Source organism: Gekko japonicus, unplaced genomic scaffold, assembly GCF_001447785.1.
Source record: "Gekko japonicus isolate JY-2015 unplaced genomic scaffold, Gekko_japonicus_V1.1 scaffold59, whole genome shotgun sequence".
Taxonomy (NCBI): Eukaryota; Metazoa; Chordata; class Lepidosauria; order Squamata; family Gekkonidae; genus Gekko; species Gekko japonicus.
This window is the reverse complement of record NW_015169174.1, coordinates 584,224-607,064: the sequence shown is the minus strand read 5'-3', so window position 1 is coordinate 607,064 and position 22,841 is coordinate 584,224. Positions and strand designations below refer to the sequence as shown.

General features: G+C 46.8%; 2 protein-coding genes across 4 annotated transcripts in view; one reads left to right on the top strand and one right to left on the bottom strand.

The window, feature by feature from the left end:
• The window catches only part of MMS19 (MMS19 homolog, cytosolic iron-sulfur assembly component), a 29,823-nt gene extending 21,007 nt beyond the window's left edge, over window positions 1-8,816 (bottom strand). The window contains exons 1-3 of one of the 3 annotated variants that reach the window (XM_015415948.1): window positions 8,714-8,756; window positions 5,633-5,687; window positions 1,921-1,969 (exon numbers count right to left, since the gene is read on the bottom strand). Coding sequence is in view for 1 of the 3 variants with exons in the window: in XM_015415947.1 (XP_015271433.1) it covers window positions 1,921-1,969; window positions 8,714-8,810 (146 nt within the window). In the remaining 2 variants the exon portion in view is untranslated. Of the gene's footprint in view, window positions 1-1,920; window positions 1,970-5,632; window positions 5,688-8,617; window positions 8,638-8,713 lie in introns of those variants that run through there. The other 2 variants (XM_015415947.1, XM_015415949.1) reach the window with 2 other exon arrangements.
• Window positions 8,817-12,746: 3,930 nt separating this feature from the next.
• Window positions 12,747-22,841, top strand: part of UBTD1 (ubiquitin domain containing 1) — a 25,879-nt gene continuing 15,784 nt past the window's right edge. The window contains exon 1 of the mRNA XM_015415951.1: window positions 12,747-13,186. Coding sequence (XP_015271437.1) covers window positions 13,117-13,186 — 70 coding nt within the window. The 5' untranslated portion in view covers window positions 12,747-13,116. The remainder of the gene's footprint in view (window positions 13,187-22,841) is intronic.

Here is a 22,841-nt window from a genome sequence, read left to right as displayed (position 1 = left end):
AAACCCCTTCAAAACTAACCATTTATTTGCAGAAGTTTTTAAAAAACATTTACACCTAAAAGTTGATTGTGTGCAGTACCAGAACACTTTTCTGCAATGTATAAAACCTTAAAATGTATAAAAACATTCAGCAATTAAAAATGTTTTCCTAGGGTGGATCTTTAAGAGGTTATTTCATTTTCATTTGTGTGTGTGCATTCAAGGAAATATAGTTCCAGAAGAACCTTGGACTGTGACATGAGTTCCACTCTAGTAAACATTTACAATTATATAGAACCCCAAAATCAGGGGGAGGGATCATAAGCATTTCTAGAAATTAGTAGGAGTGTCCAGTGGAGTTTCAAAATGTCTGGGCTCCCTTGAAGGAAGAGAGAGTGTTTGTTAGGGTCTAAGGCAGACAGCAGTACTCTTCTTCGCTCTGCCTGTGTTGGCTTCAGTGTTGCCCTTCAACCTTATGGCAGGGAGGAAAGGAAAGAATATATGTTTTTAGTGGTAACAGTCCTCCTCTTGCAGTCAGAAAAGGAGGCTGAGAAAGTAGTCACTTCCTTGGCAGCTCCCGTCACTCCTCTGCCTCATTTATTCAAAACTGGCAAATATATTTGATGCTGTAAAAAACATAAATGCAGCATAGTGTGATGGGGAGATGGGAGTACTCTCCTTTCCAACTGTGAATACTCCCAGTCATGTTGAAATGCTTCAAATTACTACCACAGTTTTTCCTCTCTTTCCGAGATATATCACCATTACAGTATTCTGGCTTCAGTCTACTATTTTCTTATTAGAGCTTAATTCCTTGTTATTTTAAACAGGACCATAAGCCCCAGAGGCGCTTCTCTTGCCTATGACAAGAAAAGCCAGCGGGTTTGTACCTGAAGGCAACATTTGAACCAGGGGTTTCCAGGCTCAGAGCTCTCAGCTGCCCTGATTCTGGGCTCCACCATGTAAGGCAGCCAACAGCCTATCCCTCCAAACAATCCTGAAGTCTCTCTTCAAGGGAGGAGCTAGTACCACTATGTTCTTCATCAAGGTCACCCTGGTGTGGGCCACAGAGGCAACCTCACCTCCCAGACTATTAGGGACATACTGGGAAGTTCTAGAGAGCAAGTAACAGGATGTCTTGGATTATAGCATACCAGATCCGCTTCAAACTGCTGGTTCTTACCTTTAAAGCCCTTTATGGTCAGGGTCCGGCATACCTAAGGAACCGCCTTTCCCCATATGTTCCCCCAAGGGCACTACGGTCGGGGGGCCAACATTTTTTGACTACCCCAGACCTCAGGGATGTCAAATTAGCCGAGACTAGGGCCAGGGCCTTTTCGATGGCGGCTCCTACCTGGTGGAATGAGCTCCCGGAGGAGATCCGGGCCCTGTGGGATCTTGCACAGTTCCGCAGGGCCTGCAAGATGGAGCTCTTCCGCCAGGCTTTCGAGTAGGAGCCGCCGCTGCTACTGTTCCATCAAAGCACCATCGCTGAAATTTGGCAGAGATACCATCAGGGTGCAAGCGGGCCCTGGGAAGAAGACTAGCTATCTGCTGCTTTGGAACTTAACGTCGTTGGTCCGGATCCACCCTACCGGAACCCATCTTGGAACATCAGAGCACCAGGACTTTGTTGTACTATTGTTATGTTTTTATCTTGTTTTAATTGTTTTAATTATGGCTTTTGCCCCAATTGTTAGCCACCCTGAGCCGTAGGGGAGGGCGGGATATAAATCGAATAATAAATAAATAAATAAATAAAATTTAGTTGAAATTCATATTAGCATCTGGGCTGTTACTTTCATCATCAAGTCCAGAGCCACAGGGACCATGGCATCCCCACTTTTCAAACATTTTATTTACAGGGAACTTTACAGAAAAGCAAGGAGTCCTCTCTTGGGACAATGAATCGGCTGGGATCTCACACAAAGTTCCACTTACCCCAAGGTTTCCACAACATCCAATATGGTGCAGGTCCCAGCTTTCACTCCTAAAAAAAGAAGACACAAGATGAAATTCGGCCCTGTAGCTTACTCCGCTAAAGTTGGCAGCAGTTCTTAAAACAATATTTAGAGATTGGAATACATGTATTTTAAGGCTCAGTGCAATTTATCACCTTCCTGCTTACACAGATTTCCACCTCAGACCTTGGAGAGCTGCTGTCAGAAGCAGACAACAATGGCTACATAGGTCAAATAGTCTTGACTCAGTATTAGGAATCTTCATGTGACCATGAGTTGAGAAACATTTATCTCAAGGCAATCTCAAGAGGGGGAAAGTGACGTGCTCCTCCCTAATTGTTAGCTGCCCCTAGCAAGAAAGAGCACTACAATCCTCTCTTGGCTGTCTTTGATAAGGCTGTAGCTCAGTGGTACCTTTCCTGTTTTGCATGCAGAAGGCCCCAGGTTTAATTCCTGGCATCTCCAGTTAAAGGATCAGATAGCGGCTGATATGAAAGACCTCCATTTGAGACACTAGAGAGTTGCTGCCAATCAGAGCAGGCAACACTAACCCGGATAGACCAATAAGGGAGCTTCATGTGCTCATGTGCCACTGAACTGGGATACCCTTCAGCGCTCCTTCTAACCACAGAAAATAAGTGCTGCAGCAATAATAATAACTTGAACATGCGCTCTCTCTTCAGGCCCTTTAAGGCTGGAAACAGTGATACAGGACTATCCCAGCTGACTCTTGGCTATAAAGGGAGAAGACAGATAGGTGGGATAGTATTATAGTATAACCAAGCAAGAGGGCACATGAATGGTGAGGAAGGAAGCAATCTATGTCTATTTCTAAAGTCTAATGACATGAGTGAGCTATGCAGGGATTTGAGGACTTTCAACTAATTCTTCTACCCCATCTCCAAGATACCAGGCAGATCACTTTACCTGTGTCCCACAGTCCAATCACACATTCAAATAACTAAGCACCATAAACAGAAGCAGCTACAGCATGCAGGTCACACCAAGCTTCCAATTAGTTACTCCCCTGAGATTAGCATTGTCTTCAAGGAAAGTGGCTCGCCAGATCATCATGCTACCTTTAAAACACAGGTCCATGCATGCAGGCAGAAATGCATCTTAGATGGGCTTGCATGGTTTTGTATCTTTATTTGCATGACTGGGATAGTCAAGAAGCCTCAGGCAAGCAAAGCCCCCCCGAAAACATTTTCATAATAACCTGCTTTCCATTTACAGTGGTAAACATAGCACACTCCAACCATCCACATCCATTTACTTATTTTGCACCAGAGCCTAATTTATACAACAGATGAAATAGACTTTTTATTTTTGTGATAGTAAATACTGATGCCAAAAATGAATTTAATCACTGTAATTTGGATTATTTTTCCAAACTCAAGTTTTACACAAGATTTTTTAAAACCATATTTTAAGTAGATCACAACTTTAAGTACAGAAATTGCAACCCAAGAAAAATAATTAAAGGGCATCAATATGCCCACTACAACAGAAGCATACCGTAAATGTCTTTTATCTGCTGAGCAGTTAATAAAATCTACCTCATTCGAAGTGGGGAAAAGAAAGCAAACTAAGAGAAAGTAAGAAACAGTTTGTCACCTGAAAGCACAACCTACAATATAAACAGACAAAACAGTGGGCGGATTGCATAGGCACAGTACAGCAGCCCTTCAGCTACCCATCAGCCAGGCACAAACAGCTGTTAGAGAACTAGAGGAGCAGCATGAACAAACCAATTATAACTCATTTTATCACTACCTTACTCTCAAAAGCACACGATCTCCAAGATGTGTTTTCTGAACACACCTCTTGGAAACATGACACTCCTGGTTTTCAAAGAACACCTTTTCTGTACTTAAAGGTTGGTCCAGTACTTTCTATGGAGAGCTTTCATTTAAAAAAGTACTCCATCACAAAACTCCTTACTACTGTGTCTTGTCTCCCCTGTGCAGGGGTACAGTCTATTAAATAGTTCAGAGGAACATAACTGTGATCAGCATACTGTTCACTCAATTAGCAAAGCAGGTTGTGCCTGTACAGAAACAATGGGCTGTTACAGCCTTAGAGAGAAGGCAGAAAAAAAATAATGCTTGCATATTGGGACACAGGAAAGGATGCACCGATAACACAAGGGCTGGCGTCAGCACACCCTGAGATGGGGCAGCTACAGGGCCCGCTGCTTCCAATGCACACTCACTTGCTAGCGCTCTACCACTTATGCTCCCTGCTGCTTGCACTGCCCAGTGCCACTGGGGAAAGGGCTGAAGGCAACTACAAGCAGACAAGAGCAGGACACACAAGTGAAGGACGTGATTGAGCAGGAGAGCTGGTGGTAGGAAAAGTATGGGACGGAGGCTTGGGTGTCAGCAAAAGCTGTAGCTATAATGGTGCTGAGCACAGCATTGTCACAAATACAAATGATACATGCACAGTATCATATCAGAAACAGTGATTAACACTGATTAAGTACTTGGCCTTGTTACCATCTAGTAGTATTGAGTTCCAGAGTTTCATCTGAGCCAATTGTCCCCTTCTTCTTTGTTTAGTTGAAGAAAAAGAGCTCTTCTTTTCTGAAGTACTATTTATACGTCTACCCCCTTCTTCTTCTTCTTTAGTTGAAGAAAGAGATCTCTTCTTTTGTGTAATACTATTTATACATCTACCACATTCTTAATTTTTGTTTCCACTTTACTCTTTTTTCTTTTTTTTTTACATTAGACTTGATATCCCGCTCTTGTCCCATGGCTAGGGTCTCAGAGCGGCTTACAGGGTTTCTGGTGCTAATCACCTGTGTTCCTAGCTAGGGCCACAATGTATGAAGGGGTGGGTGGGACAACCTACCGGCACCCCCTCTGTGGTGGCTATTGCTGTTTCTCTGTTGGCTCGGCATGGTCGGGTCTCCTGGTCCAGCGGGTTGTTCTTTCTCTGGCGTTCTCTGGCGTTCAGTGGTGGCGATCTCCTCCTTAGGCGCGCAGCTCCGCCTTCTTTCCGGAACTCGGCATCTTCGCACGCCCCTTTCTTCTCTCTTCACGGCAGCCCTCGGTGTACTCCTTCTCTGCCGCCAGGGATCGCTCTAACGCGCACCTTGCCTTGCTCGCCGCCGCCTTGCTCGCCGCACCACCAATGCCGTCCACGCCAGGATTGCCGCCGCCGCCGCCATCGTTGCCGCCACTGCCGCCGTCTCCACTATCTCCGCCATTTTCAGCCGACCACACAGGGTGCCCCCCACCCCTCTAAGGGTGGGTACCCATTTACCTACTTGCAATTAGGTTGCTTTCGAGACCGCTGGGTAGGCGGGAGCTGGGACGAAGGTCGAGAGCTCACCTCGACCGCGGTGGGACTCGAACAGCCATAGTGGCTGCTCGGGTGATGTTACAGTGCAGGCGTTTTAACTGCCTGCGCCACCGCTCCCCTGAGATTACCTCAAAGAACCTAAGCCACACAGGATGTAGTGCTTTCTGTATTATTTCATCACCAGTCCTTTGAACTGACTACCACCTGATCTTGCTAATTTATGTATTTTTCTTTACTGACACAACCATGTAATTGCCTGGGGGGGGGAATTAAATTTATGTACAAGTCAGTGCAAAAAAGGGGGGGGGAATAAGTATTTTTAAGACAATTCAGAAGTCAGGCAGCACATGGTGCATTCAACATCAAACCCAATACTTCACCTGTCTTCAGATGTATATTTCCATAGGTCCTTTACAGTACAATCCTTTGCCCTGCCTATGGACAGTAAGAATAGCAACTAAATCCTATGCAGGTGTATGCCAGAAATGCACTGGCATCAAGTGTGCCAGTGTCAGGCTGGTGTAATTCTGGCGTGCCGGTGTAGAATGGGGTGATGTCAGGGGCTTTTCAGAGGCAGAGAGGGGCTAAGACAGTTTCCTAAACTTTTCTAGTCCCAGCTGCTTCCCTAATGACAGCATGTTATGCCACTGAAAACAATGCCACATCTCTAAAATATCCCACAGAGGCCAATGCTAATGAAAATCCAGGTGTCCTCCTCCCATCTCACCTTCAAGCCCCCCCCCCCCACTTCAAACATCAGTGTAAGTCAGGATACCAACTAAATCTGCAGTCAACCACAGTCTTTCAGTGAACTACATAAACCCCAGCCAGGACTCCCATAGCTCAGATGACAGGGCACATGACCTGAGGCTACAGCATCATGTCAAGCAGAATACCACAGAAAGACTTAGGTGATAGGAACCCCCCAGAAGGGCACTTTGCACAAAAAGCCAACATTGTCTCACAATGGCATTCCATCTCAAACATCCAATGGAAGCCTCCATGCTTCCCAGTGGGGATGCAAGGACAATGCAACCCACACAGGTAGGCAAGGAAGGGTAGGTTGCCCTAAACTGTGGCAACAATAACTCTCCTTCTCCCCTGCACTTACTCTGTACATCGCCCAACCAACCCTCCCTCCCTCAACAGTTGCTAGTAGTGGGTACAGTGCAAAAAAAAGGGGAAGGAGCTTGAAGGGTATGCTGGCATATAGGGTTGCTGACAGGCCTGCTGGCAACCCCAGCAGCAAGTCTGTATATAGGGTCCACCTGCAAGGTCTGCAGCTTCCTCCTGTACCTTGAAGGTTCTCACAGCCAACCTTTACCCATGTCTTCCACTGGAACTGTGTCTGTTCTGGCAACTGGGGCTGTGATTCTGTAAGGCATCTTGGGTGCTTGGTCAGCAGTAGATCAGAGTGGCTGCTATCTACCCTGCACAGTAGTTGTGCTCTGTGTGTAGTAGTCATGCTACTTGCAAGGGCGTTACACTGGCACGGCATCTTGCTGACAGCATGGTGTCCTGTGTGAAATGTTACCCATAACTGTCCCTGAATATTTTTGGATTCTTTGCAGGCAGCCATCCATCGGGGGAGACAGTACATTGCCAACCACCTGCCAAGACTACCACACAACCAATGCCTGCAATGACCAGTGTACTTCCAGCTGCCCTGCTGTGGGGCTGCCAGTTCTCTCGTTTGGGTCTAGCTCCTGCATCACTGCAAGCTGCATAACAGAGAGAGTGCGCCAGCTGGCTGTCTCACTCTACCTGTCACAGAGTGGTGTGAAGGGTGACTGCTGGTGTGGTTGCTATGGATTCTGTTGCACCCTGTTGGGGGAGTTTTTGTCACATATTTCCCTCAGCAGTGGAGCCACAGGATATAGACTAGTGGTGTCATACTAGTACATTGGTGGTCTTTTGGGGGCCTAATCAGTCACTAAAGAAATTTAAAATGATGCAAGCTTCTTGCAAGTATTGGTCTTTACTAGCTGTACTTTTCCGCTGAGTCAAGTTCAAAATCGCATTGTATGGACCCATTTATGAAACCAGCTCACACAATCACAATGCGTTTTCTCTTCGTTTCCAACTCCAAATGAAGCTGCTCACTCAGGCAGCTTTTCACAGTTCAAACAGCTAGCCAGATGCCAGTTACTGCTGCCAACTTTCTTTTAAGCCAAAAGGGGGTTCAAATGACTGTTAAGGACACGATAGAGTGCTTGCTCTTGCAAGGAGAGCCTGTAATATCTGGCCAGATGGTGAGATGAGCTTCACCGCACTCACGCAATCTGTTGTTGTTGGGGAAATGAGTTGTTGCTGGAGGAATGATAAAACCCACCTTACATTGTGACAGGATGCTATGACTAACTATTGGCAATACAAGACTTAGCAAGATCCCACAAACTGAAAACACAGGGTAGCAGGAGCACGGCAAAAGCTCACTTTACTAAATGGCTAGATACAACAGGACAGTTATCCATCAAGTTGCAGTCAAGCCATGATGAATTCATCAGTGGTCACCGTACCACAAATAAGTCATCTGAGCCTAAAGTAATCCTGTAACTCTCTTAGGGAAGTAAATGGGACAGTGTTTCAAAGAGCAGAAATACAAGCTTACAAGATGGAAACTACTGACGAACGCAAATATGGGTTAATTATCCTTTAACCTTTTATGTTCAGATGACGTTTAAGGGGTGGCTTTTCCTTTGTTTTTTCAGTGTCAAAGTGAGATTCAAAACCGTATTCGTGAACTGAACAGAACAGAAGCCATAGTGAGTTAATTTATTCAAGGCAAAGGGGACTAATTTTGTGTATGTCAGTTCTCTGCTGGTCACATCCTGGTGAATAAAACACTGAGGCAACATACATACAGTTTTCATCTCTAGGTAGCAGCTAGAGCACAGCAGCACCTTTATACCTGCCTTGATATGTCATTCTTGCTCATCATCTCTGAAACCATCAGGAGGAAGAAAAACCCCAACTTGCCCCTAGTTGCTCATGCTATGAATCACATCCTAACATCTCACCCCATTAAAATGGTGCCTGCCCTCACTACTAAACCACGTTACTAGCCATAGTTAATTAATCACTCCCAGCTGTGTCTTGATAGTGCTGGCACAGTGGCACTCTGTGGTCAGGCAAAGGCAAGATGTACCTCCTCCGATGCTTTCATTACTTTACATGATACACTTGGCCATCGCAGTCCGAATCTGAGCCAGCCTTCCGCCCCGTATAACCCCACCCCCCAAATCTTCTCCCCGCCTTCCAATGGCTCGCGAAACTCCGCCTTCCTTCCGCTTTTCCCACCTCCCGCACTCCCATCAGTCTTCTGACGAGCCTTGCGCCGCCACCTCCTTCCCTGCAAGCCCCACCTCATTTCCCACAGAGACCGCAGTAGCATGCCGTCTGGTCTCCGGCCGATTTCTACTTTCGTCTGCTCCATTCCCCTGTCCTCTGCATGCCCATACCTTCAGCTGCTTCTCGGGCAGCGCTTTCCCGTTCCCAAGGCTGGAGCTGGGAACCAGGCGCGCCTGCATCAACATCAGCCCCTCCAGCCGCCATCATAATCTGAAAACGACAAGGGGGGGGGGGGAAGAGGAGGAGAAGCGCAAACTGCGCGTGCGCACCCTCTCCGTCACGTGCGAAGGGATAAAGGTAGTGGCGGACCGTAATAGCAGAGTGTACAGTTCGTAGGCAGAGGCGTGGCCTGCGGGAGGCAGTAAATAGGACTATCAAAAATCAGGGCAGGCGTTTAAATCCGATTAGGAGAGGATCGAGGTTTTACCGCCATAGTTTAAATGCTCGCTTTTACTAGGCCCAATTTACTGGGAAAGCAAAAAATAAAGTCTTTTTTTGCCGCCATAGCCTTTCTTTCTGCCAATATAAGTGTATGAGGAATGATCACAACAGATTTCAAAGTGTCAACGGACTGTATGGATTCAGGTTGGTAGCCGTGATGGTCTGAAGCAACAGAACAAAGTTTTGAGTCCAGTGGCAACACAGTTTAATTCTGGGTATAACCTGCTGGTACAAAAGCCTTTCGTATTTCAAATGTACATATAAATTATGACAGTTTAAGAGACACCCCCTCCATGTTTAAGTAATTAAAAACTAATTTGGTGCTATACAGTTGAATTATTTTTCATTGACTCATCCAGAGTACAAAAGGCAAAGCTACAAATGCCAGACAAACTCTGCTTTGAGGATAACCTAGAACGAAGGAAGGAAACAGATCCTCTTTTCTCTGTGGAATTCTGGCCCCAGGTGCTGTGCAAACACAAGCATAAATTAGGACAGGGCTGGGGTTCTCAAACTGTGACCTGAGGGGACTGCAAGACATTTGGAAAGGTGTGTTGCAGGTAGGAATATGATCTCACGGCCTGCAGATCTAGAGCATTTTTCTTCTAGCAGCAGAAATTTAGTATTACAGCCTCAAAACTGCTACTTGTGACACTAACCATGGAAGCTACAGAGAGCCAGAAGGAACCCCCTCCTGCCTCCTTCCCTGAATGTTGGGATGCCAGCCTCCAGGTGGGACCTGGGGATCTCTCAGAATTACAGCTCATCTCCAGACAACAGAGATCACTTCCCCTGGTGAAAAGGGATACTTTGGAGGGTGCACTCTATGGGATTGTACCCTACTGAGGTCCCTGTCCTTCCCAGGCTTCACCCCCAAATCTCCAGGAGTTTCCCAACCTGGAGCTGACTACCCTACCCTCATGCCAGTGCCAAGGGGGAGCTGGCAACCCTACCTGGATGGCTGGTTTTAGGAAGTGAGCTGCCCTGTTCCCTTCTAATGCTAACAAAAAGGAAGGGAAGGGGGAAGGGGGAAAAAGGGGGGGGGGAGAAAACTCAACCCTTCTAATGCCACTTCCAAGTAATGGCCAGTCCACAGATTTTTATGGATCTTTGTTCCGTAAGCTGTATAGATGCGGCTGTGTTTACGAACTCTGTGTGTTTGCTTGATGAAGAGATGGCTGCCCGTGAAGTGGTGGGAACTTGGAAGGTAGTGTAAATTTAGAAGAGGGCCCCAGTTCAAAAAGCCTGATAGACACTGAATTGGGGTTATTCTTTTTACATGTAATTTATTTACTAGTTCTTGTTTTCAAAGAGCACCTAATCTTTATCATATATCTAATCCTGAGCATGGATGAAAAAATCCACAAAATAAATCCAGGGACAGGTGAGATTTCCCCACAAACCTAAAGGAAGCCTCAAGTTTGCTGAAAAATCTGAAATCTAAGAAAGTAAAATATATTGGTGGATTAAAGCTCCCTAAAATAAAAGAAACAATACCTGAGGTTTTAAGAAAGGAATACCTGCTGAAATTACATTTTGAGATCTGTGTGGCCATTTTGGGGTTTGCTGACTAGCCTTCCAAGCCTTGGTTTCTGTAAAGCAAAACTCTGGGGGAGGCTAGGAGGCCAGGAGGCCAACCTCATTTCCCTTGCCATGTCCTCTGGTAGAAGAGGCTTTGCTGGGGATGGGCCAGGCAGCAACCATTGGAAACTCACTTTCCATGCAACTTGGCCAAGCCCTTGGACAGTTGCCACCATGCAACTAAGACAGACATTTCCCTAGGGGGGAGAGGCTGCCAGGGAGAGGGAAGGAGGGAACATTGAAGATGGGGAGGCACAAAACGAGCACTGTTGGATCAAACCAGTGTGCTATTTAATCCAGCATCCTGTTCACACAGTGGCCAACTAGTTACTCTGAAAGGCCAACAACAGGGCATAGAGGCCATGGCCTTCTTTGCCTCTCAGCACTCCTATTCAGAGGTTTACTGCCTCTGAATATGGAAACCAAAAAACACTGGCTGGCAGGTGCAAAGGAGAGCAGGAAGCAGGAAAAAGGGAAAGTCTACAGAGGCTGTCCGGGGAGCCAAAGAGAAAAATAGTGAGGGAGGGGAATTGCAGGGAAAATGAGATGCCCCCTGAAATTCTTGCCTGTCCCTCACTTGTATTATCTAAAAGGCAATTTCTTTGTGAATATTATATGGTTGGGAGGACCTGGAATTGCATCTGGACAATGTAAGAGAATCAGATTCCAAACTCAGTACTGCAAAAGCCCTGATGCAATAAAAATGCAAATGGATTAACATGGACTCAAACATGAATAGGATGTTCTGCACTAGGGCCACAAACAATAAAAAGAAAAAAAACCCCTGAAATCTTTGGAATGTGTCTGATCTGATGACCTTTAGTGTTAGCTAAGTCTCAGCTAGGTCATTCTGCCCACTCCACCTATTTGTCTTTCATAGTCTGCTATCTGCCTTTGCTAGTTAAATTGCTAGCTTGTAAAAATCTTCAGGGAGGGAAGGTGGCATGGTATAACCTGATCTTGTCAGATCTCAAAAGTTAAGTAGGACTAGTACTTGGATGGGAGACCTCCAAGGAAGACTCTGCATTGGAACGCAATGGCAAACCACCTCTGCTTCTCAGTTGCCTAGAAAGCCCCTTCCAGGGGTTGCCATAAGTTAGTTGCAACTTGACAGCACTTATGCACACATGTAAAGTCTTCAGTGAGAAGCAAGGAGCAGTTGTAATACCTTTCACGACACAAAAATGGGTGTAGCATACACTTTTTAAATAGGATAAGAGGCATTTCTAATATTTCTCCCTGAGCAAAGGAAAGAGACAGGAATAAGTGTGGTGGGACTGCATCAGTGATAAAGACCCAAATTCCCTTTTGGTACAAAGGGAAACCAATGTGGACTCAGTCGTTATCTGAATAAGAATTACTGGTGCTAACCTTTTTTGTTCAGAATCAAAATAGGGATGGGACGATCTTGTAGATAGAGGCTAGAGCAATCTATTATTTTCTGTTCCTTACAGCCCAAGTTTATGCAGAGGTCAACAGGCCTAACTTTGCACAGAATCAGGCTACCAGTACACTGAAAGTTTAAACTAAGCCAGAACTGACTTTCAGAAAGTGTTATAGGACCACCATCCCGGAAAAGTCATGCCACAAGCTTGTATACATGTGCCCCCATTTGGGAGGGTTATAGTGGCACCATTCAGATGTTTTAGAAGGACCATGCAAGGGGAGAGCAGCGGCCTTCCACTGCCAACACGGCGAGCTGCCCCGAAATCCAAAGGCTCCGAACCCCAACAACCTTGCCTTTTGCAACGGTAGTCTACATTGCTTGGGCCCTGTGTGGAGTCAGGCCGATCGACTTCCCTTGCGTCTTTAACCAGGACAGTTGGGCCCTTGCAAATCTGGTTTCCTGAAATCCTGCCTGAGGTCGAGCCTGTGGAGAGTTCCGAGAAGAGCGGAATCGGCAGAGAGGTTGGCAACTTTGTGCTGAGGTCCGTTTAATCCCCAACCGCCACTACCCGGGGCGGGCCGGCGGGCCGGCCGGCGTGTCTCCCCTCAGTCTCGCCCGCTCCTCCCTGCAGAACTGTGGCTAGGGTCACGGCCGATCCTCTTCCAGGGCTCGGCTGGCAGAGAGAAGGCGGAGCGGGGGCCGGGCTCCTGCCGCCGAGTCACATGCTCACCTGGAGAAGGAGGAGCCCGAAGTGTCTCCCGGGGCCGGGGACCCTCCCCGGCTCAGAGCCCAGCTCTCGGCGGGGCTGCGACCGTATCAGCAGCAGCGAGCATCGGAGTCGCCGGGCCTGTCTCGGCTGGATCCAACCTGATCAAAACAGCAGCGCCTCATTCACGCCTCCCGTTCCGCAAGACTCCAAACCTGCCTGAGAGGAGGAGGAGGTGGTGGCGGCGACGACGGCGGCGGCGGTGGGAGCCGCCCTGCAGAAAGTTTGCGTGCTTGTCCGGACGGCGGATTGGGGATCCGGCCCCATGCGGAGCGGGAGAGCCCTGAGCAGGGCTCAGGCGCAAGGAACCCTTGGAATCGCAGCCTGGGGGTGCCGCCATGGGCAGCTGCGTGGGGAGACAACGCAGGGAGCGGCCGACCACCCCAGGGCACCCGCGCAAGCGAGCAGGTGAGCGACACCGAAATACGCCCCCCCCCGCCCCAGACCCTCCCCAGTCCTACCGGACAGGGGAGCTGGGCCTTTGGGATCTGGCGCGATCTGGCCCCTGAAATCCCACAGTGTCCTCACTGGAGAGCGGCACTTCCCCTTCCCCTGGGCCCACGCAGGCACCGCGGCCGGGCATGGAGAGTAGTGCCAAGTTTGGGAGTAGGGGTGCTGCTATATTATGGTGCTTAGGCTGAACGTACGTAAGATTTCTTAGTACCGTCCGGACGGGTACTGTGGCCCAAATCAGTGTGTAGGCGAGGACTGTGTATACTGCCCCCCATTATGGGAGTGGAGTGTGTCAGTTTTAAGTGGTATGAGTGACTGTGGTCCCTGTGTCCCATGAGATGGGAGGGAGATGAATTTCATGTCCTATAGCTAATATAAGCCCCCTGCCACCACGCCCAGCAGTCCAGTTTCTCCAGGCCCCCTAACTCGGTATCTAGCAAAAGTGTAGGATATTCCGGAAACTCAAGCTTCTTGCTTTATATAAGAGCCGGTCCATCCTGTCTCACCAGATGAGTTGGAGGTGTGGACTTCTGTGCCTCTGCTGACCCAGGTGCACTGGGTGGGTGGGGGCCACTTTCAGGCCATGAGCTCCTAGAGTAAGCTGAATCAAAACTCAGTTCACTGGACAGGTCATAATGATTTGGGACCAGAGCCTTGTCAGGTCAGAAAAGCAACCTTCCTATATGGTATCTGATCAAAAGCTGGCCCTAAAGTCTACAGCAGCCACTTTAAGACTTTGTCTTTTGACAGATACCTTCACACCAGTACCCTAACTGGCATTACTGTAGAATGTTAAACTGCTCTGAGACTGTATAGGAGAGGATGAAGTATAAAAATGTAAAATGTAAAAAACGGAACGGAACTGAAAAGAAAGTAGTCCTCTCTAAAGCTAGAATCAGAAATACTGGCTTCATCCAATAGAACAAAGTTTGTATCCAGTGGCACCTTTACAACCAACAAAGTTTTATTCAAGGTATGCGCTATCTGAGGAAGTGTGCTTGCACATGAAAGCTCGTACCTTGAATCAAACGTTATTGTTCTTAAAGGTGCCACTGGACTCAACCTTTGTTCTACTGCTTCAGACCAACACGGCTGCCCACCTAGACCTATCTGGTTTGATCCAAGACTGGCTCTGCTTGCTTCCTTGTGGGGGGAGGAGCAGAGCTTGGCATCTTAGAGATTTCGTATGCAGTAGTTCAGCTTCATCCTGAGTACTGTGCCCAGTTCCCTGTGCCACTGTTTAAAGAAAGATGTAGACTAATCGTAACGGGTCTGGGGGCGTGCAACAAAGATGCCTAGGGGTCTGGATAACCTATGAGGAGAACTTGAATAACCTGAGTATGTCTAGCCTTGAGAAGAGAAGAGTGAGGGCAGATGTGATCGCACTCTTCTAATACCCAAAGGACTGCCTCATGGAAGAGGACAAAGATTTGTTCTCTGCTGCTCCTGGGAGCTGGATCTTCTAAAGGGCTTACATCACAGGAAAGGACATTTCACTTGAATGTTAGGAGAAACTTCCTAACAGTGAGAGCAGTATAATAGAACTGATGACATATATTTCAAGCATTTTTTTATCCTGCCCTTCTTCCAAGAAGCTCATGGAAGTATATACCATTCTCCCCTTCTCCACAACAACCCTGTGAGGTAGGTTAAGCAGAGTGTGCGTGTGTGACTGTCCTAAAGTCACCCAGGGAGCTTCATGACAGAGTGGGTATTTGAATCTGTATCTTGGTCCACCAGTCTAACTCCTACACCACACTGGCTTTTGAGGTGGGGGTTCGCCATTATTAGAGGTTTTCAAGCAAATGCTGGACAACTATCTTTCAGGGACATTCTGACTCTGAATTTTCTGTGCTGAGCAGAGTGTTGGACTAGACTAGATTGTTTTAAAAGGCCTCTCCTACCTCTACAATTCTTTGAATTCCAGCTTCAAGGCCCTCTAACTCTTCTGCAGGATGAGAGGAATGGTCCTGGCATAGGCTTTAATGTTACTCTGTGTGGTGGTTGTACCCATGTGCACAAGACTTTGTGGCCTGGTCTGACTTTTCTTAGTCTACATCAATCAAGAACACAATTGGTACCCTCTCATAATGGCTCTGATCTGTCTCGCTCTCCTCTGGTGCTGCATCAGTTGGATCAATAACAGAAACAGCCTTAACCCAGCAAGCTCATCAGCAGTACTTGGCATCAGTATACACATACTGATGTAGGATTTTTGGCGACAGAAACCAATCCCAACGTTTCAGCAAAAGAGAAGTCTTTGGGGGAATGAAAGCATAGATTCGAAATTATATTTTCTGTGCTGGCAGCTTAAGAACTGTTTTTTAAACCTTAAGAACTTTTAAAAAAACTACTGATAATGTAATGGTGCAATAACACCATATTCTAGTGCCACAAAACTGAGATCTTCCAACTTGGGAGATAGCAATGATCCTGAATAGAAGTGTATAAAAAATGGGCAGACTGGCCAGAGAGTACCTGCTCTTCTTTACCTGAAGGAAGTGTACTGTAGAAAAGGTTGTGTTGCAGTTTCTGGGCAGTAACATCACACTGACTGTCCTGAAGTGCCCCTCCAAGATACATTGAGACCTCAAATATAACTTTCCTGTGCTAGACCCCATTGGCAGTACACGCTGCCTACTTGAATTCATGCCATTTTGCATATTCCTGGGAAAGGAGCAGGATCTAGCCCATGGTAAAATAGGGTGGGGCTTGTTAATATGTATATTGCCGTTCAGTCTCCTGAGAGCTTTACTTATTTGTAGCGGTATTTTGCATCACAGGATTTCTTGGCCAAAGTGCTACAGTGCCTTAATAGCTGTTTTATTGGGCATGAACTTTCATTGGCAACAACCTACTTTATATGGTGTTTGGGTGCTCACGTCATGCCTATGTTTTTTGACTATGAATGTGCCTACCCACAATAAATCATTGTCTATAGTGTGCAGGAGATATAGGCCAGGGCACTTGCAGCTACTCTTCTAAAGTTTATTTCTGGAAAGAGTTCAGCATATACTTTTAAACAAAATATTTAACATAATTTGCAGTCTTGTTTGGCTCACTGCTGTGGAGAGCTCTGGAATAGCTTGATGGTGAAAAATCATAACACTTGGCTGTGTATTGGGGAAAGGATATAAGACTTTATTGGCTTCATACCTTTTATAGTAGACAGGTACAACTGAGGAGGGGTACCCTCTGGAAATGATATATTATTCTAAAAGAAATACTTCCCCCCTTTTTGCCTCCTGTGGCCAGCCCTTTTATTTAAAAGGATAGACTATAAGCATGTCAAACTTTTATTTATTTCCTATGTATTCAATAGGTTTATACTGCTCCTCTCTGCCATTTGCACAGAAAGTAGCTCTTACTTTCTTCAGGGGATAAACCCTTTTCCCCACAGAAATTGGGAGCTGTTCTAAAGCTTCCTGGTAGCGTTTATCTTAACTGCTTATAAAAAGTTGGGCCGGCACTCCCAGTGATGTATAGCTGGCATTTTGCAAACGCAGGCAGTGTAAGCTCAGCTGAGTCTTCAAGAAACTGTGGAAACATGTCCGTCTACTAATCATCTGAGCGTGTCGTGTCCATTGAAAACAGCACTGCCAAAACATTGCCCTGTAGCTGCTGGGTTTCTCCTGTGTTCTGGTCTCAGCAAATGTGGACTTTTAAAATATGTAAGGTTGTGAGTTGTGTGAATGCCCAAACTGGCAGGGAAGTTCTTGTAAGTGGACTCTTCTCTCATGTGGGGGAGGAGATACCACATTGACTGTTTAAAGTCACTGAAAATCTCATGAAACACAAGAATGACTGGGATCTTAAGCCCTAGTGCCTTCACCAAATTCCAAAACTATTTTTGGTCTCTAATTATGCTTCAGTGTCAACTTAGTGGGTATTATCTCTGCTTCCGGCCCTAAATTATGGGGCCAATGCTGTTAGTCAGTCATTGCATTTCACCTTAGAGATGACTACATTTACATGATGGGTGGAGTGATACTGATGTCTTCCTCTCCCAACTTTTTGAGGCTCAAAGCCATTTTGAACATTATGTTATTGCAGATTTAGGCTTCTGTCTCTTTTCTCTGAGCATGGGGAAATGGAATATGTAAATTGCTACCACATGGGCCTGATTTACTGATAGGCCTATGAAATCTTATGACTGTTCGCTCTTCTGGATTTCACAGGCTACTGATGAGTCAGCCCCATATGTTACCAATCTACACATTGTACATGCAGACACATATGCCAAAATCATAGTGTGTGAACCCACCCTGGAAGAAACTCATTAGCTTGTCTGAGTGCCATGTTATGTGACTGACTGAAATTTTTTTTCTCTGCAAAGTAATATGACTCCAAAGTACACCCTATGATAACCAGAAACTGGCCCCACCAAGGGACTGCAGGACTGACTCATGCCTGTACTCTGCCACTGACTGCAAATGCCTGTGTGTTGCTCCCAGCAATAATTACTGTTTTGTAGGAGGCAGAAAAAGAGAAACAGGAAGTGGGGTGGATAAGTAGGTTCAGAGCAGGACTTGTAAGCTACACCTTCTTGGAAAGGAGTCTGACTACATCTGATCCATAAAAGACTCACAGGCAGGATTACATATCATGTGTTTAGAGGAAGGCACAGGGTTGGGGGTTGTGCTGGATGACCAGCAGGGGCAGAAAACATAAACTTAGCTTTGGTAAGACCAGACTTTATAAGATCACCCTAAATGTTTTGTTGCCCACTACAATATTCATCTAAGCTCCAAGTCCAGGGATTGTAGTTTCAGCAATATATTTTCTGCTTTTGCAAGTAATCAGGCAAAGTATGTAGTGCTAGAATAAGTGGTCCTCTACATCTGTAGTGAGCTACAGACTGTATAAAATTGACCTTGCCTGAATTTACTAGATTTTTCAGGCATTTGTGAGCATCCCCTCCCCTCCAGGTCTCTATACAAGGGAAGTTAATTGCACTTCAATCCTGTTGAAATTTATGGGATTTAAATTAATGATGACTGACTTGTGTAACAAAAGTTGTAGTCCTATGCATGCTTACCCCAGATTAAGACTCATGGAACACAGGGGGACTAATTTATAAATAGACATGCATAGGATAAGGCTTTAACTTTCTCTGAAGTGGGGGCATTTGATCCCTTGCCTAGCTGCTACACCACCCAGGCAGCTTCTTCTTTACCTGTCCAGATCCTGTTCCACTTCTTTGTATCTTCCTCCTCTTGCTAAGCTCCTATGCTTCAAGCCTTGTCTCTTACAGCCACTGGGGTCATTCACAAGTAGTTCACGCCTGTTTGGATGTTGTGGGGAGCAGGTTCTTTTTCCTGCTTACCCGCAGCAGCATCATGGTGCTTTCATGTGCCTCCACAGTTCTTCCCAGCTGTTTTGTGTTCTTTCCAGAATCTCCTTTACACTGACCTTTTGGGCAAGGTTGCAGCACAGCCCAGGTGGCTGTCATGTGGATGGGAAAGTGAGGATCAGTCTCCTGTTCAAAATACCTAGGCCTGCAGTGGTATCTTCACTCCTTTCCAGAGATCCCTGGTGGCAGGGATGCCAATTCTGGCTTGGGAAATTCCTAAGGATTTGGGGGTGGAGCCTGAGGAGGGGAGGGATTGGGGAGGGTTGTGATTCTCCAAGTGGCACTTGAAGTTCCTCCAGGGGAACTGATTGCTGCAGTCAGGAGATCAGTAGTAATTCTGGAAGAACTTCAAGCGCCACTTGGAGAATCACAACCCTACTGTGATCTGGAAAATAATGTTTATAAGTCTAGCAGCAATAAGGCTGACAGTAGGACTGCTGTGGTCTTTGGTTGATTTGAAAAACGTAGTGGGAAAGTTGTTTATGCCCTCCGCCTGTGTGCACAGGCCATGCGTTCCAGTTTAAAAAGCGCTGGCTTGGGATAGGTGTGTGAAAGAGGCTCTGCACAAAAGGGTGCTAATGAGGTGGGAACATCATAGGCCTAATGAAGGCTGAACATCTTCTTTAAAAGATTGTGTGTGACTCCAGCTACAGGCTTGTCAGTATAAAAAGTAGTGAATATTTTCAGACCTCTCTTCTTGAAATTGTACATTCCCTTCATTGTCTTCTGTGTCTGACCTCTCTGGTTGCTCTGTCTTCGTTGGTGCCACTGGCTGATCTGCTGTAAAGTGATAGTGGACCCCCCCCCCCCCCCCAGTTGTAACGCCTGTGGCAGCCATTGGCATAATTATTCTGAAGTCAACTGATGCTGGCCTACCTTAGCTGAAAAAACCTGAATTTGGAGGGCCATGGTCATCCAATGTGAAATCAAGCCACTGATCTCCACCATTGTGGTATGGCCTTTCAACTGATGCTTTGTAAGTATAGATCAGTTGAGCCACCTTGGAGCCTTTTGCCAGAGAGGGTCTGACAACAATGGATGGGAAACTGCAATCTTAAAATAGCAGGCAAGGATTTTAGAGTGAGGATCATCCCGGTGGTAATAGTGCCAGCCCTGCTGTCTAGAACAGTGAATAGGTAGACCAGAAACCTGTATTGAGGTGATTGGTGTTTTAACGGTGATGGTAATGTGGGGCCGGCTGATACTGGCAGGTCCCAGACCTGGGCAAGCAGGTGTTTGGGGCCACAGTCTGTCTGCTGACTTGGCTCATTTGTGGGAATGAATTCTGTGTGTACTTGATTATGCTTGTTGCCTGGCAGTACTGCAGTGCCATCATCCTTCTGGCTCGAGGCAGGCTTTTGTCCCCACACATTGAGGTGCACGCCCAGGAGATGCATTCTTTCTGTTTAACCTACTGATGGAAGCCCTACCTCATTCTGTCTTTGGGACTGTAAGAGCAATCCTGCAAAGCCTACAACTCTGTGTCTTCCATCCTCTTCCTTTGCCTCCATGAGGCTGGGCTTGCCACCTGCATGCAGTGGCTCCTCCCCTCTTTTTAATTGACCCCCCGCCCCCCCCCCCCCAATGACCCAGGCCTGCTTGTTTGTTCAGCTCAGGAGGTGTTGCCCAGATGTGTCCCTGCAGAGCAACCTAAGTTGAGTACACACCCGGGAAGCCTAAGTTTAGACTGTGCAGCTCGAGGGTGCAGCATTCCCACTTCCCCTAGAGAAGACAGAGGTACTCAGATACAAAGGCCAGTTTGGGGAGATCATGTTCCAGGGCTCCCAGGTAAGATCCTGTGCATGAGGTTCCTGTCCTGCCACCTCCTTTGCATCAGTAGGAGGAAGGTTACTGAGCTGCCTCTAAGGTGGGCAGGTGCAGTCGAGGTGAGAGGTTGGGCAGCTTTAATTTCAACAGGTCTAGCTTGTCATGGCCCATTGCCATATGGGGGGGGGGAGAAAAGCCCTGTCCTCATTTGGATCTGGTCACTCTAGCTGCCTTATAAGCCCTGGTCTTATCAGCCAACTCAAAGGCTGGTGCCTGTTCAGCATAACCCTCCTGTCTGCTGAGCTGCATGGCCCCTCCCTAAAGTGCTGAGCCAGGCAGCACAGGGGGAACAGTGCCAAGACGGCTGTTGATGTTGCCCCCCCCCCCCGGAGACTCCTTTCTTCCTCCTGCTGTTGAGCTGTGGGGCCAGTTTTGTAAGGTTGGTGCTCGAAGTCTGCTCTGGCTTTGCCCAGTTCAAACCAAAAGACAATTCTGGGGGAAGGAAATAGCCCTTGTGACACAACCCCAGACTGTTCCGACACTTTCCAGTATCATGTGACAGTCTTCAGGGTGCTGGACTGTCCATGGCAAACTGGTCATATGTTTACCAGTCCTGGTGGTGGGTCCTTTTAGAAAATGCTGATTCCTCTTCATTTTCTTGCAGAATGCCTCTTTTGTGCAAATGGCAGTTTGTCTTCCAAGGGCTCTGGCAGGGCAGGAGGGAGAAAGAGAGTGGGCACAGCTGTGCCTGAAGGACATGTTCAGACAAGAAATTAAGGAGCGGTGTTTATACGGCATATATGGCATCTTGCTTCCAACAGCACAAAAAAGCAAAATGCTGTATATGCTGTTCCCTTCTGCAGATGTGACACTTGTACTGTGCTGTCCCCCAGTGATGTCTCCTGGGTATGTAGTATGCCAGCCTCTTCTAGTCTTGTTATGATGCTTGCTCATATATGTGGCTTGGGTGCTGAGCTTACACACAGGCAGACGGATTCCTGATAATGGGCAATTGCTGAGTTATTGTGGTTTGTTGCATTACCTAGCCACAGCTGGCTTTGGCATTCTTAGTAGCCAGAGAAAATGTTCAGACAATTAGACCCCCACGTTCCTGAGTCTAGGAGCTCTTCCTTATTTGATTCTTGCCTACCCGGTGAGCTAATTCACACGCCATTCATTCCCACAGACACACAAGCTACTGCTTGCTGAGGTTCCCAACCAACTAATTCTGCATTTGCTTGCCACTCTGGATTTTCTCATTGTTCGAGTCGAGGCAATTTAAGTCCATGGCAAAACAACATCCAAATAACCCAGGGCAACAGCAGGCTGAAACCAGGCTGACCACTGAAGGGAGGTAATGTAATGCAGAGTGGGGGGGGGGGGAAACCCAGAATAAAAAGGTTGAAGTTGATTTTAGTGCAGATTGGGGGGAAAACCTGGATTAAAACGAAGGTTGAATTCAATTTTAGTGCAGAATTGCTTGGAGGACACCATGGTGAACATGGATTAAAAGGAGAGTGCAGAAAGGGCCTTTGTCTCAATAGATTCTGACCCCTGGGTCCTATTACTGTGGGTTTTTGTTTGAAGAATGCATATACTCATCTCTGACTCCATGGGACCATTCCCTTGCCCTCTCCTTTTGGTGCAGGGATTGTAGCCTGGCCACTGTCTTTAGTATTAGGCCTTTATCCGTGCAGGTTTTAAACAACAAACATACATTATGATAGTATTGAACATACAGAGCCCTTAGGAATATTCAAAGGACCTCACACGCATAATTATTTTACATGTTCACTTATTAGAGTATTTTTTATTCCACCTTTCCCAAAAAAGATCCAAGGGGGCACTTAAGAAATGCCTTCAAGGCAAAACAAACAAAAGAATCAACCTTACACATAAAAGTATATTAAAACCATTATAGTAATTACCAGCCTAGTATTAATAACAACAGAGCCCTCAGCAGGGATCTTTTTGTAGAAAAAGCCCAGCAGGAACTCATTAGCATAATAGGCCACACCCAACAGCAGAAACTCATTAGCATATTAGGCCACACCTCCATGTTACCAGAAGTGTGGTCATCCAGCCTTCTTATTCTGTTTACCTTGTTTGTTGTCAAAACCAAGGGCTTTTTTTGTAGCAGGAACTCCTTTGCATGTTAGGCCACACACCCCTAATGTAACCAATCCTAACGGGTTTCTGCTGTTGGGTGTGCCCTATTATGCTAATGAGTTCCTGGTGGGCGTGGCCAACTTGGGAGCCAGCCGGAACTCCGTTCCTGTGCGTTCCTGCCCAAAAATAGCCCTGGCCCTCAGTAATATCAGAAGAGACTTAGCCCCATACGAAAAGACATTTACCCAGACCGATTCCCCACAAGCAGCTGTGCTGCCCTCGCTCTTCTGTTTCCCCTGCTTGCATTGGTCAATTTCAAACTATTCTCTGCCCAGCCGCATTTTGACCCGCAGCTCCCCCCCCCCCCCCCACCCCGCCCCC